The sequence below is a fragment of the Macrosteles quadrilineatus genome, unplaced genomic scaffold (assembly GCF_028750875.1).
Source record: "Macrosteles quadrilineatus isolate MER2022 unplaced genomic scaffold, UCM_ALF_1.0 Scaffold_9__3_contigs__length_116548681, whole genome shotgun sequence".
NCBI classification, from domain to species: domain Eukaryota; kingdom Metazoa; phylum Arthropoda; class Insecta; order Hemiptera; family Cicadellidae; genus Macrosteles; species Macrosteles quadrilineatus.
The window spans coordinates 1629609-1645702 of NW_026542602.1; the positions used below are offsets into that span (position 1 = coordinate 1629609).

General features: G+C 36.0%; 1 protein-coding gene across 1 annotated transcript; it reads left to right on the top strand.

Moving 5' to 3' along the window:
* Positions 1-607: 607 nt before the first annotated feature.
* LOC129002231 (DNA helicase MCM9-like) lies at positions 608-15009 on the top strand. The gene is made up of 15 exons (XM_054429882.1): positions 608-695; positions 1104-1200; positions 2155-2330; positions 3020-3186; positions 4288-4425; positions 6069-6175; positions 6945-7161; positions 7360-7596; positions 8163-8309; positions 8645-8820; positions 9169-9318; positions 10158-10235; positions 10842-11014; positions 13131-13327; positions 14950-15009. The coding sequence occupies exons 1-15, from the start codon at positions 665-667 to the stop codon at positions 15007-15009; spliced, it is 2151 nt and encodes a 716-aa protein (XP_054285857.1). The 5' UTR covers positions 608-664.
* Positions 15010-16094: the final 1085 nt, after the last annotated feature.

The following is a 16094-nucleotide window of genomic DNA, read 5'->3' on the forward strand; positions in this document are numbered from 1 at the left end:
TCGTGTTTCGTCAACAGCTGTGATTGTCCACCGCGATTTCGGCAACACCTGTGATCGCCCTTTCGGTTTACCGAACACACTCGGCCTTTTTGCCCCAGCCCCAGACAGGAAACAAGTACGATATATCCCCAGGAGTTGGTTATGCCGAGGTTGTATAATAATAATATGAGGGACTTTTATGATAGTTATTAGCTCGTAAGGATTATAATCGTATAAGTCTTAATCCTTTATAATCGTTAGTTTAGTTAAGTTTTCTGTAAGACCTCATGCAAGTATACTTTTACGGCAACAAAACCAGAAAGAAAAAAAAATTGGCGGGAGTTTGGACTGAGAAGTCGAAGTCAATCAAAACAATTTGTTGTTGATGGTTTTTTGTTTTTTGGTTTTCTAAATGTCAAACTGATATTAAGATTCAGACTAGAGGTTATTTTGTTACCAATTTGATACTTTTTTGATAATGTTTGTTAAAGTAACTTACAAACAAGTTTTTTAGTTGAACTCGGCAAAATTAATGTTATTGGTTGATCTTTTAGGTATACCCATACCTTTGTGATAACATACTTGTAGCTGAAGTAGGATCTAGGATCCTGCTACTACTGCTATCCAATCCAGTGTTGTCTTATGGTGGAATTTTAACCAAACAGTAACTTTTGAACTTATTAAAATGACAGCTACATCTTCTGGTGATTTTAAAAGTTAGTATAGACTACTGTAGCCTATACAAATTCTAGGCTAGGCTAGTTGAGTTTTATACCATCCTTTACAGACTTAGGCACAGGCTAGTATTAGTACTGAATTTCAGTGGGTTAAAGTAAGGTGACTGACAATACCTGTCAAACAAAAATTTGTACTTTTATTTGCCATTTACTAAGTTATTAATATCGAAAGTAATCAGAACCAGGCGAGGAGTTTTAAAGACCACGAATAAGGACGTTTTTAGACTTAGAACGTTTGAATGTCATTTAAGATCCCTATATCTGATGTAGGCTAGCAGAATAAGTTAAGCATTCCATTTCTGGTCCAAGAGGAATACAAGTACGATTGGTTTAGTGTACTCAAGACATGCCTGAATATATGCAATTATTTAGCCTATATTTTTCCAGAGCTGTTCAAGAACTACGCCTTAAACCATCATGAAGAGGAATTGTTAAGGATTATGAAAATCAAAGATGATACCCGGCATGTGTCAGTCACGGTGAAGTAAGTTAAGCTGTGTTAATGTTTTATTAATTGCGTAATTCAGTAGGTCTTGTAGGAGTACAGTTTTGTGGTTGACTAAGGTTGGCACATTCAACTATTTTGTTTGGCTATATTATATCTTGTGTTTACATATTTTCTGTAAGTTATACCGTAACCTCGCTATGCCATCTAAATGACCTTTGTAACTTATTTGTTTTTTAGTGAGTTTCCCATAGCCTATAGGGAAAAAGCTATTACCGTAGTAACTCATGGTAAGACCTGGACTCGGGACCGATTTACTATTTCCTTTTTCTTGCACGATAACTCAAGCAAAATTGATCCGATTTTGATGAAATTTGGTATAAACGTGTAAACCTACATTTATTTGAACAAGTTCGAGAACCAGCATGATCTGACTACCCATGGAAACGGGGGTTTTATGGGGTAAAAATTAGTTTTTTCCCATTTTTGACCCTAAAAACATAAAATTTAGCAATTTCTTGCATAACTGTTTTGTGGAGCTTAAAAAACCAAAGTTATTAAGTTAAATATGCAGGTAATGGTTGAGGAGAAAATTCTAAAAAATTGTAAATTTAAAAATTCCTCTGTTATTCTTATGGAGAATAAGTAATTGTAGTTTGCTTGTTTATGAACATATTTTAATCAAATTTGGAAGATGAATTTATTTCTTACTAAACTATTAATATAAAAAACCAACCTAAGTACTAGTTGTTAAACCAATTCTATTTAGGGAATAAATGTGATATTTTTAAGGTGACATTTTGGTGTAAATCCAATCAGGCAAATGGAAATTCGCTTATTCTGCAGGTTTGCTGTGGCAAGGGTAATTTTTGTTAATCCGTATTTTCACCTGTTAAACCCTGATTATCACTCGGAAGACCAAGGTCCATCAGACTCAATTATTGCAAAAAATGTCTTATCGTTATGTTATTTTAATCTACATTTTCTCTCTAGTTTTGTCACATTATTCGAGACCAGCACGGAACTTGGGGATGGAATTCTATCCAGACCTTCAACTGTGTTGCCAATCTGTGACCGAGCGCTCGTCTTAGCTCAAACAGAACTTAGGGAGCGGCAAGATGACAAAGACTCACTCATTGTCAAGAGCAAAGTCCACGCCAGGATGACTGGTAAGAACTTGTATTGAAATAATCTTCGTAGTACAAATAGAACTAGACTCCAACTATGCTGTACAACAGTTTTATTATGTGTGTTTACATTATTGTCAACAGAGCTATTAGAATAAGTAATTCGAGTTGACGTTAGCTAGTCTCAAGACCAGTGTTTGAACGTTTTTCTTACAAAAAACGTATAAAGTTCCACTGGCGTGTAAAAAGTATGTTAATATCAGGTATTTATTATTTTGTTATAATTTCACAAAATGCCTACTTGAAAATAAGTAAAGAATAAGCCTAGTTGTTTTATCTGCTATTACCTAATACATATATCTGTAACTATTCTCGCTACAGGAATTGTATTAATACAAATTAAGAACTACCGGTACTATTTTAAATACTAGTATATTTAATTCAAATGAGAAAAAATTACAAACATATTTTTAAGAGTTTCATTGTAACATTAATTCTGCAATGTTTAAAAACACAAACTAGGCCTAACCCTACCTCTCTGCCAAAACTTCACCCTTTGCTTGGCATGCAAGTTGTACTGGCAATGTAATTAACTCACAGAATTGTTTTAACAAAAAAGGCAACCTATACATAGTCTTTAAGTCCGCAATGGGTTAAAACTTCTCAAAATTCATCTATTGTTTCGTCATATTTTGCTGGCAGTTTGCTGTTTATTTTCCTATTGTTGGTAGCCCTGCCAGTTTGTCCGGAGCTTCACAGGACAGTGTTCCCCAAAGGGGAGGACGTCGGGTCTTTCCTACGAGTGGTGGGAACTGTCGTCCGCACAGCGGCTCCAAAGATGCTGGAGTTTCAACGGACTTACATCTGCGCCAAGTGCAAACATCAGACTAATGTTAAGGTACTTGAATGTTACTTACTATCATAACGATTAACTAAACAGTGACACCAGGCGACATACTTAAACCTAGATATAAGTGAAATATAGAATGAATGGAATTAGGAGCCTTAGTTTTGTTACTAAATTAGATCAGTTGATTCTTACAGCTAAAAAATTTATTTAAAGCCCAATTATCAAGGACAGCGGATCTAGTTTTGAGTCATAAAAAAGCTTCTGACTTTTTCAGGATGGAATCTGCTAAACGGGACCGAGACTACCTTGGATAATAAAAAAACTCAGATAACACGGCAGTAAAATTTATAACTGGTGGAACTGCATTTTCCAATACTATCAATACTTTGGACCTGGGACAAAATTGAAAAAAAAAACTGCTATATTGGCTGCAGTACTGTATTTGCTCTATTCTTGTAAGTCTGGATTTTTCGTAATCCGGACCGAACCTCCGCCACATTAGTCCGGATGAGCTAGAGTCTACTGTATTTACAAATACTAAGCTGATAAAGTTACTATTACCATTAACATAACAATTTTTTATTTCCAAGAAGTCTATATGGAAATAGTGTTTACTTTTTTTACCTTGTGCATACGTAATCCAGGGTAACTACACAATAGAATTAAAAATTGTTTGATAGGTAGATTGGTTGGTTGAAACTAATAAAAGTACAAAATTATTCCTAAACTCTGTGCAACTGTTACTGAGCCAACCAGCTTAATTCAACCTAGGCTACATAGACCTATCTTTTAGATAGTGCTGTTTTGAAGAGTAATTGCAAAGAATTCAATGAACCATTGTATTGATAAGGATATCAGATGTCAAAAGGGAATCACACAAAAGTTATCTGTATACTCGTAGATTGAACATACTCTGCTATAGCTATCGTCCCTATGGATCAGATATACAAAATTTTAAGATATGATTAGGCCTATATAAGTGCTCTGGAGAATAAGAGACTTCGGTCCATGAGGTCCCGTTTCAAATCTTGCCAATGGATTTTATCTAAATTTTTATACTGCATCCTCTAGACATAATCTGAAGTAATGTGATAAACAACAACAGGCTAGAAGGGAGCGGGGGAAAAATGTATAAACTGAATGTCACAGGCAGATTACGAGAAGTATTACGTGATTTCTGCGCCTAGCGGTTGTGGCAACCCTGAAGGCTGCAAGAGTACCACCTTAACAGCAGTGAAATCCATGGACCACTTCAGCTACAAAGACTATCAAGAAATAAAAATTCAGGTAATAATTATGAAGGGGTAACATGCATTTTGTTTGAAAATGAAACAACAAAAATAATTTTTAGTTTGTGATATGATAAAGCTTGTTAAATAATCAATACACTTGAATGTGGCTAACATTGGTTAACATACATCAATTAAATGATACTTAATTACTTACTTGTACTTGTTGTCTTGATCTTTGACTGAAGTTTCTCGGAGATTGCTTCATTATGACTAAAATAGGCTACTTAAAAAATAGTTTTGACATCATAAGATGTGGAATTGCCCCTGAACTGGTTTATAACTAATATAATGGTTTAATTAACTTCAGTCTCCAGTTCAAAGTAAGTCGATTGCGACCTAGGTTTCAGCACGACGTTGTGCTATCATCAGGCTTCCAGTCAAAAATGTTCAGTCCATTGGACGTCGTTTAGTAAAAACTATATACAGTTCACAAGACACAAACACATACACATTTACCGATCGGTATTTACAAGGGGAGAACGAGTACATTTTTGTCAAATCACCGGCCGCGACGAGTGACATCCAAGCCACAACTAGCTAGATAATTCTTGTGGTCTACCTGACCTTTGTCCTTTGTATTGTCTTGATCCTTGGATAATAGGATGCGTTAGTGTCGCTTGGGTCTCGATTATTTTGTTGAAAATTAAATTGGAGCTGTGGTGGATTTGATCGTTCATTAAGTTGTCAGTATCTTGTTTTAATGACTTGTAGATGAGAAACTCTTCTAATGTATATAATAAAAAGCCTTTTTTGCAATAGCTGAGAATGGTAACATTTTCCTCCAATTTCCCCGCTCTATGGTCGTTTTCGATCATGTGTTGGGCGAATGTAGATTTTTGTTGGATAAGTCGGGGGTTTGGTTTGTGTTCTTTCAACCGGGTTGTCGGTCATAGAGCGGGGAAATTGGACGAAAATGTTACCATTCTCAGCTATTGCAAAAAAGGCTTTTTATTAGATACATTAGAAGAGTTTCTCATCTACAAGTCATTAAAACAAGATGCTGACAACTTAATGAACGATCAAATCCACCACAGCTCCAATTTAATTTTCAACAAAATAATCGAGACCCAAGCGACACTGACGCATCCTATTAACCAAGGATCAAGACAATACAAAGGACAAAGGTCAGGTAGACCACAAGAATTATCTAGCTAGTTGTGGCTTGGATGTCACTCGTTGCGGCCGGTGATTTGACAAAAATGTACTCGTTCTCCCCTTGTAAGTACCGATCGGTAAATGTGTATGTGTTTGTGTCTTGTGAAGTGTATATAGTTTTTACTAAACGACGTCCAATGGACTGAACATTTTCGACTGGAAGCCTGATGATAGCACAACGTCGTGCTGAAACCTAGGTCGCAATCAACTTACTTTGAACTGGAGACTGAAGGTAATTAAACCATTATATTACTTACAAAACTTTACTATACAAAATTTGAAATACTTTAAAATATTTTAGGCTGTCGTATGCAAGTCCGTGGTTAATTTCAGCCTGGAATTAATGGATCGGAGGACAATTCTTCAAGATTGTACAGGGTTTGTGAGCAAGTTAAGGAATTAGTCCATCCAGGGAGTTGAAAAGACTTGAATTTAACATGACGAACAATAAATGTCCAACTTTATCTCATGTCTGTTTGATAGGAGCAAGTGGGCAAGCTGGGGATGGGGACGATCCCTCGGTCCATGTGGGTCACGCTGGAGGACGACCTGGTAGACTCTTGCAAACCTGGGGACGATGTAGTGATATGGTATGTACCAACTGATCTGTGTGGTACCATTGCAGTACAAGTTATTTGGGAAAGACAGTGTGGTCTTGACTTATAAGGTAGTTCTGCGGGAGTCTCACAAATAACAAGACAAGAGTCATTTTGAATCAATCTCATAACAACGGTGAAGGTTGTGGAATGACAACGTAAAATGTTGCTGTGGTTGTGGTAAATGTTAACGATCAGTTAAATGTTATAATTTTCTTTGATAATTAGGGTTGCATCCTAAAAATATACAAGTCTTGTTGTTATGTGGTTAAAACCCCATGATTTGTATACTTTTTTATCACTATGCACTAATTGACCAGGACCTGGACAAAAGTTAATGACTTTAAAATCTCATTTTGTTATTCTAATTGCTACCTCTATGGATATCTGGTGAATTTGGCATTCAATCTTTTGCATTGAATATGCAACTCGTTTGTACTATAATTGCTTTAAGTACACCTTAATTGTTATCAACAATTTTACAATTTAACCTTACTGCTATGTTGTTTCATCTTGCTCACCCGTATAAAAACTCAAGAAACAAAATAATTTAATCACATTCTGCCCCAAAGTCAAAATTGGTGTCCTGCATGTCTCTAATATTTAGAACCAGTACTATTTCCTACCTACTCCTGGTCTAACTTACCAGCTCTATTTTTGAGCTACAGAACCGTATTATGTTGGGTACAGTGTTCATACAGTGGAGAATTTGTTTCTACAAAGTGCATCTCAGAGATGTAATTTAATTATCAGTTGGTTTCAGCGGCACAGTGTTGCGACGGTGGAAGCCACTGAACTTCGGAGCACGATGTGACATCGAGATGGTTCTCTCGGCCAATCAGCTGGAGGTATGCAACGACCAAAGATCCAATGTCCTTATCACCCAGGACGTGAGAGACGCCTTTGCGGCTTACTGGCAAGACAACTCCCACAGGCCTCTGCAAGCTAGGAATCTCATCCTGGCATCCATGTGTCCTCAGGTTCGTTGAAGGAAGGGTTTAAATTTTATTAGTCAGGATATTGATCAATTATATGAATATTCATTGATATGATATGATATGATAAGATTGATTGATATGAATATATATATGAATATTGATTAGGTTGTTTTTTACACTATTTTTGTTTTTCTAAGAAGTATGTTTACACATGTTGCAAGAGGGAAAAAGCTGTTTCAGGTGCATGGACTGTACCTAGTGAAGCTGTCTGTGGCCCTGGCACTGGCTGGAGGTGTAGGCAGACAGGAGGGAGAGGAGGGCTCTAGACTGAGGGGAGAGTCTCACATGTTACTAGTGGGAGATCCTGGTACCGGCAAGTCTCACATTCTCAATTTCGCCGCCAGAATGTGCCCACGTAGTGTGCTCACGACGGGAATCGGATCTACTTCCGCAGGTCTCACTGTCACAGCTGTTAGAGTGAGTATCTTGCTTGATCCTCTGTAGATACGTATACTTATATTTATACTTCCGATGGCGATAATCCCACTTATGGATTTCCAGCCATGGTCGTAAAAGGTATTCTCGGTATAGGGCCTATTTTTTCTTATTCTCCTAAAAATTCTTCTAATTTGTTGTAGGCTTTTACAGTAGTAGGCTTGTGTATCAACTTATTTTAAATTTGCATTAAATTTTTTTCAGTGGCCTTTACTGATTGCACACTCCATTACAAACATATGGGTATAATAAAACCACAACTGTTCATTAAAACCCTCTACTTGAAGGAATAAAACCTGCTAAATTAAAATATTAAAACGAAACATTATTGTCAGTTTAAGAATTTAAATTTAATAGAGTTTTCAAATCTCTTGGCAAATTTTTTCAGTACTATAGCAAAAGTAGTTGGTTAGTTTTCATTAACTCTTATTCTATTTTAATCTGAGCTTTCCATTCAGTTATTTTTTAAACTTATCCATGTGTAAAAAAGGTCCTTCTTAATGTGGAGATTTGGATGTAATCAATTTTTTAGTGAACTTGTCTTCTAGGAAGATGGTGAATGGCAGTTGGAGGCAGGAGCATTAGTGTTGTCAGATGGCGGGATTTGTTGCATTGATGAGTTCAACTCTATCAGAGAACATGATCGAACTTCTATACACGAAGCGATGGAACAACAAACTATCAGTGTAGCTAAGGTAACGAATCAGATCTATTAGAACAATCAGTGTGCCTGAGCTAACAAATCAGAGCTATTAGAACAATCAGTCTGGCTTAGGTAACGAATCAGATCTATTAGAACAATCTGTGTGCCTGAGCTAACAAATCAGAGCTATTAGAACAATCAGTGTGCCTGAGCTAACAAATCAGAGCTATTAGAACAATCAGTGTGGCTGAGGTAACGAATCAGAGCTATTAGAACAATCTGTGTGGCTGAGGTGAATCAGTGCTGTTTGAACAGTGTGGCTCAGATAATAAATCATAACACTTACTACTATAGTTGGCCTAGATAATGAGTCTGTATCTTTTCTAGGCAGGACTGGTGTGTAAGCTGAACACGAGGTGTACAGTGTTGGCCGCTACTAACCCCAAGGGACAGTATGACCCGACACAACCTCTGACTGTCAACATTGCCATAGCCAGTCCTCTGCTTAGTCGCTTTGACCTGGTGCTTGTACTGCTCGATTGTCGTAATCCAGATTGGGACAGGTATATATAGTGTTTTCTGTCAATATTTTTTACCACATTTCTAAATGGATTTTTGATTGTGATAGTGTACAATAATTATGTTACACTTTTGCACTTACAATGACCAAACTTTGGGATGGTGTTATTTAGATAGTTGCAGGCATTTTCAAAAACACAATTTTTACAAAGTTTTTTTAATACTTTGAGTCCTTAAGGGTAAAACGGTAAAAGTACCTAAAACGCACACTAAATTACACTAGGTAAACCTCAAAGATAACTGTATAGTCAATACAAGTAAGCAAAATAAATATAGTCACTAGATCTTTCATAAAATCATTTCTTGTTCCATCAGTGGATCTTATGTTACAGGATAGTGTCCGGTTTCATCCTGGAAGGGAAGGATCCAGCTTGTCTCAAGTCCAACTCCTTGTGGGCCTTGGAGAAGCTACAGGCCTACCTGAGTGTAATAAAAACTCTGCAGCCTCGTATGGGAGAAGGAGCCAACCGTATACTCAGCAGGTCTGACTACAATAATACCTTACTTCGGAGTAGGTAGTGCTTGATTCCTTAAAACATTCGCTCTGACAATTTTTTCATAGCTCTTAACGTGTACCACCCACAACATTCACACGTGTACACACAGTGATCCCTAAAACCCTGGTGTGCGCCCCGGTAGATACTGATAAGCCTTCAAAGTTGATTGTTCACGTTTTGACGTTTTGGAGTTTCTGTGAGTGGCATTGCTATGTAAGGCACATGAACAATATTCACAGGTGGTGCATGAATCTGAAAGTACTTGGCAAGTATGCCAAACCTAGTATGACCTTATTAATCGTGATCAGTAGATTTAAAGCAAATGTCCCCCGGAGCTGGATGGTTCGAAAATAACAAGCCCCCCTGTGAAATTCCGGCGACCTAGGCTTGTGTGAGCAGATAGGATGGTCCCTAGGCTCTGGCGGTCAAATCATCAACTAGCTAAGCTAGCCGTCTTCCAGGTTGTCTCTAGTAGTTGCTACTCAAGCAGATATCATTATAACCTAGTGATGCGCTTTTTTATGCAGTACTGTGCATGGCTATGAGTGGCGCACATTTACCAGTGGGTTATATCGAGACTGAACACATATAGACATGGCAAGGAATTTTAGGTTACACTTTTCCTTAAAGTTCAATGTCTAACGTAAAATAGATTTAACATCTATATCTAACTATATAATTATATTAGCGCAGCACATAGAAAAATCTCCATTGAGTTCCTTAGTAAAAAACCTTTCCAGTAAAAGTATTTAAAAATATATATTTTCAAGTGATCCTTGATAAAGAACTAAAAACTTGCATTGACAATTATATTATTATTCCAGATATTACCAGGAGCAAAGACGGATGGCAGCCCGCAATACAGCTCGCACCACTGTACGACTGTTGGAAAGTCTAGTGAGGTAAGAATAAAAAATAAATAAATTTTACATAACTTCTTATAGATGTGTCAAAACAAAAGTTCTTGTGTATCTAATCCGCTGGACTTTGATTGATTAGTTTATATCGAAAATCAAGATCGAATTCATTGCAATCTTTCAATTGAGACACTTGATCACTCACTGTACGTATAATCAAAACAGATATAATTTTTTTTAGAAAGAAAGAAATTTTAGGCTGCAAATATTCATCTACAAATTTGGCGTTCAAATGTAAAGGGTGGCAGTAAAGTTAATGAGAAATATCAATCTGATGAAGGTTTGTAAATTAAGGTTGGGAAAGTGACCTTAATATGTCACTTAGTAGTGCCTCAAAGCTTAGAAATTGAGTAACTAGGCCTATTCAGTTTGACTTTTTGGACCTCATAACCCCAACGTCACTCATGAGGTCGAAAACGTAAATGAGTAAGGATCTGATACTTGGATGAGAACATAACAGCTGCAAAACTTTTGTAGTTAGTGTAATCATGCAGCACAAGATTGATTGATTGAATCTCAGTGAAAATAAACTTTTAAATCCTATTTCATCAAGAAGCTGTTCCGTTATAAACTGATGTTATTTCTTGGCAGACTATCCCAGGCTCACGCCAAGCTGATGTTCCGCTCAGAAGTGACCGTGTTGGATGCAGTAGTCACTGTGGCTCTGATGGAATCAAGTATGCAGAGTACGGCTCTGATCAGTGAAATAAACATTCTACACACCAGCTTCCCGTCAGATCCAATAGACGAGTACTCTCACCAAGGTACGTTGTGTGTAAAAACATTACGTCTTAAGCTAAACTTTTCTTCATGTGCAGGCTTCTGCGGCTGGTGTTATAAGAATTGATGGCTGTTTTCAGCATCAAACACATCGCCAAACTACAACTGAGGATGTAGTTGATGCTTAAAACTACCATGTTCTCTAGGAAACTTTTGTAATAGCCGGCTTACCGAATGAGAAAGAGTACCTGCTGGATTTAGAAACAAAAACTGTATACACAATTTTTGTAAAGTTTTTGTTTTTCTTGTGCCAAGACCTCATTTATGGTTCAGATACACCTGCCATCCTAACAATTATCCCCAAAAAATTGGTCATTGCCCTATGTTTTACTGCAGATCAAGTCATCAAGTTTCTTTTACCTGTTTAAAAATTATAGCCTGTATACTGTGTAAGGTTTGAGAATGGCTGTTCTTATTGTTGTCTTTTTGTGTCATACATATTCTTTAGTCACACTTGTGATGATTATGAAGCCAATTTATTGTGAGGTTGTTGGATATAAAGTTCAAGGATTAAAACAACCAATACATACATGATTTATTTTTTTGACATTGGAAATATACAGTATTTCTACGCTTATTTATCCTCACTGCACTTTTAGTGCTAAAGAGTCATCTTTATGTTTAGTTATACCTCCCAAGTATTGTCTTGTGCCATTTTATGTTAAGTTTTACTATTTTATACTTTTATTTCTTACATTTTTGTTTTTTCAGCCGAACTAATCTTGAATAAGCTACAGCTTTACGATCTATTGGAGGCAGAAAGAGTTTTAATACAAGAAATGAGAAAAAGCAGTAAAACACCTCTACATAAAACCAAAGGAAAAGATGTTAAATTGCATTTTAAAACCATGAAAGAAAATAGTCAATTGTCAGAAAATGAAGACCTGAATGAAGTTTTGAATCCTGAAACAAAAGTAACATTGTTCGAAAAGTCAAGCTCAAACGTCCACAATGATGTTGAGAAACTGGTGTTTCCAACTTCATCAAAGGTTTCTGAAAAACTCAGTGAAGTCCTTGCAAGCATAAGACGAGCAAGAGAAAGAAATGCATTTGAAGCAACTCAGCATGTAAATTTGAAAGCAGGTAAAAAGGCGTTACAAAAAAATAAGCGTAAGCAAAAAGAAGTCTCAAAAAGTAAAAGTAAAACAGAAGAAGCTGATAGCAGCGACTCAGACCCATTAGATTCAAATTTCTTGGACATAACAATTTCGCCCATTAAGGATACTAAAAATAGTAAAAAGAAAAGTAAAAGTAATAACTCTGAATCAAAAGCAAACAAAAAGAAAGTAATGAAAACTCCTGCTAAGTCTAGCTGTGGTATGAAAACAAGTTCATCAAATTCCAAGTCTAAAGTTACTAATAAATCGATCAAAGAAATTTCTAAAATGAATAAAATACCAAACCAAACGGCCTTCAACATAGAATCTGCTGCACAATCTGATTCTGAGTCAGATAATGATGTTTTTGATTTAGTTGACAATATCAAAGTACAAAGTAGTGAAGGAAATGGAACGTCCGCTTTAAATGATACTTCAAAAGACAGTTTACCCACAGGGAGTCGTAGCTCTAATAATATATCTTATCATGAAAAAGCTATGGTAGACAAAACAGAAAATACATTAGTAATGAGCAATAACAGTGAAAAGAACGAAGAAACGGATTTATCAAAAGCTCAGTCAAAACAAATTGTAGTTGAACACAAAAAAGGCGAAGAAAAAGAAAAACACAAAAGCAAAATATGTAAAAGGCAATCTCATGAGAAAAGTATCTTAGATCCTAAATTTGACGAGATATGTGCGAACGGAGCAAGTAAAAACAACATTAGAGACAAACTAGATGTTTTTTTGAAAAGAAAATTTGAGTTCAAACCTTCAAGTAATGGCAAAAAATTCAAACATGATGTTGAATCGGATGGAATCAGCACAGATCCAACTAATTCCGATTGTATTGATGCGGAAAAAATATCTGCGTTAACTCCTGATAGAAAAAAAGAAAATAATATCACTAGCAGCATTAATTCAAAACCTCAAATATCTCCAATTAGAACTGAAAATGTCAAAGTAAGTGTCAAAACTCTTAGTAAATTGTCCATGTTTTCAGCCAAAAGAGATTCAAACACCGCAAAAACTCCTGTGAAATCTCCAACACCAAAAGGTGAAGGAGATAAGTTAAGCTTGGATGAAAAAGAAAGCGAAAGTGATCACGATTTTAATATTACAACTTACTGTGACTTGGAAATCAGTAAAAGCTGTGAAAGTGAACCTGTTGAAGACAGCGAGGATAAAGCTGAAGTGTCCGTAAAATGTTCCCAGCAAAATTCAGTACCACTGAGTGATTACTCGCAACCGTTTTCATTGCAAGAGGGAGATGAAAATTTAGACAATATTGATTTTGACTTGTAGTTCATAGTCTGTACATTACTACAGTTTCATGTAATCTTCATTGATTAGTTTCTACAGCCACACTTTGTAGTCAGGGTCTTTAAACGATAAACAAGTAACAACAGTTTGATCATTACTACACTTACTTTTTGTCACAGTGATTTGACTTCTTGCAGTGGAATTAAGTTAAATTTTAAAGTGAAATATAAAGTATAAAGTCAAAAGTGAAAGTGAAGTTCACATTAGAATAGAGTTCTAGAAACAGAGTGAAATAGTGATCCTGTTGCTACTCGGTTGTCGTTTGACGCCAATGGCTCTACAATTTTATGTAAAAAGAATATTGTTAGAGTACCTTTATTTCCTTTGCAAGTGTTAAATATTAATTTATTTGTGCTCAATGGATTATTTTGTTTTATAATGCAATTGATTTTATAACTTAAACAATCTCCATTCAATAACTTTAGTTGGCTAAGGGGAAGGTGCTATGTTTATATTGTTTCTTATTTCTTATTAATTGTATATACTTTCTTAATAATCTACCCTCAGTATGTATTCGTGTTACTTATTTTAACACATTTGCTATACAATCATTTTTACAAACTAATTGCAATCATTCTTGTTTCTGTAGTAAAAAACAAGTTTTCAGCATCTATTTTGTAAGCTGTCTATTTTTCCGTAGTATCTTCTTTCATAATACATAGCTTATGTTATATTAATGTATAAAATAAAAATTATTATAGTTTTGTCTAAAACCTGAAAAAATTATCAGTAACTTTTCTTCTTTATTTCTGTACTTATACCTTATTCATAAAAATAATACTTACTTACTTGTTAAAATTCCTTGTAAATAAAATATATCTTTCTTTAGTTACTTCAGTGTACTATAATTGATTTCCATTGTTACTTTCAATGCTGTTCAGGTCATAAAAAGATATGAATGTCAGAAATGGGGGAGCCCTAGCTTATGTCACATACCTATTTGGTGACTTGTAGTGGTGGGAATCACCGAATGAAAATAACCGAATCAATCGATTATTGATGCTGAATAGACTAATTCGGTTATTTTATCCTGGTTCGGTTAAATTAGTCTTACCGAGCGATTCGGTGATTTAGTTTGTCACATCATCAGGAAACTAAAATTGATTCGGCGATTCATTCAACTAAAAATAACCGATTGACGCAAAAAATAAAACAATCCCAGGTCTGTGCTGTGTCCAATTAAGTAGAGGTGTTTTTTAGTGTAGTCTGATCCATTCAGGAGTCTAGCAATACAGGACAGGCTAGCCACCTGTGTCATAAAAGCAGTTTCCCACCTATCCTTAATGGGATGTGTACCATTTTGTTCAGAATCTAAAAGACTATATCATACCTACTAAATTTTTATCAAAATTGTTCGGGCTATTTTCGAAAAAATTGATTTTTCCGTTATTTTATGCAAATTTAAAAAAATTTAAAAAATGCCTGGAGATACCATGGATTAGTACCTACCACGATTACTAGGTATCTACATACCAAATTTAATCAAAATTGGACTACAGGTGTGGCCTGTAGCGCTGTACACATACAGACACGCACAGAGTAAATGGTACAGTACATGACACCATTGAGTATGCACGTACTCAACCAACGCACATACGCATACGATACAACATACTCAATGATGGCACACACGTTGAGTAAAAAAAGTAAACTTTTCGGTGAGCAGTTTCCACTGCCACTATACGATCTTGTATGATACGTCAAATACCTCAGTAACAAAAAAAAGGTAGGACATAAAGTTTCAGACACTTACTTGCGCAATCTGTGACGGGATACATAACACTATGTCCGAAGTCAATGTTAATATCATAGATTAAACAAACTTACTCCCTTAGCTCACGGCCACCTTTTAAGGTGGCTATTGCTATGATTAGCTTCGGCAACGAACAATCTATGTTGCCATTTTCAGACAGGCTGATGAAGACTGAAGCATCAAGACGACGGACTGCGTTGATAGGCGTTGCAGTGTTGTTGCAGTCGCTTCACTCACTTCCCACTCCCACAACTATAATTCATAGCTTCTATTATAGCTGCCATCGGGTATTTCTTTCCTATTTTTATTTTCTTCTTGTCCCGTAGGTTTTATTGTGTGTATGGTGTATGATACAAATGTATTACATTAAATAATGCAATAGGTATACCTAAAGGGTGATTTTTTTATTGGTACGGTTTTTAAAACTAAATACAAAAATGAAAAACAACCTGCATTGATATAAAAATGCATTTATTTGAACTACAGTGTCATGACATTAACGTTTAAAAATGATTTCTGGCATATGGGCTCCATTCCGTTCGCGTAGAAAGCTCAATCGAAAAATCCAATTTTCAAATACTCTTTCCAGCAGCTGTGGTTGAATTTTGCCAATAACTCGACGAATGTTAGCTTCCAAGTCATTTAAAGTTTGTGGCTTGTCAGCGTATACTTGAGACTTAACATATCCCCACAGTCTGTTGGCGTGATGAACACGACCGTGGGGGCCAGTTGACACTACATCTAAATGATTACGTTCACCAAATGTTTCTGCTAAGAGGCCAATTGTGTCGTTTGCCGTGTGGCACGTCACGCCGTCTTGTTAGAACCAGACATTTTCTAAATCCACTTCAAGTTCGTTTAGCTGAGGAACGAAAAAGTCCTGTAACATTG

Coding starts and splice junctions, on each gene's coding strand:
- LOC129002231 (XM_054429882.1), top strand. CDS start 665: ATGACAGCTACATCTTCTGGTGATTTTAAAA. Junction 6,176..6,944: donor GGGGACGATGTAGTGATATG/GTATGTACCAAC, acceptor AGTTGGTTTCAG/CGGCACAGTGTTGCGACGGT. Junction 7,162..7,359: donor TGGCATCCATGTGTCCTCAG/GTTCGTTGAAGG, acceptor AAGCTGTTTCAG/GTGCATGGACTGTACCTAGT.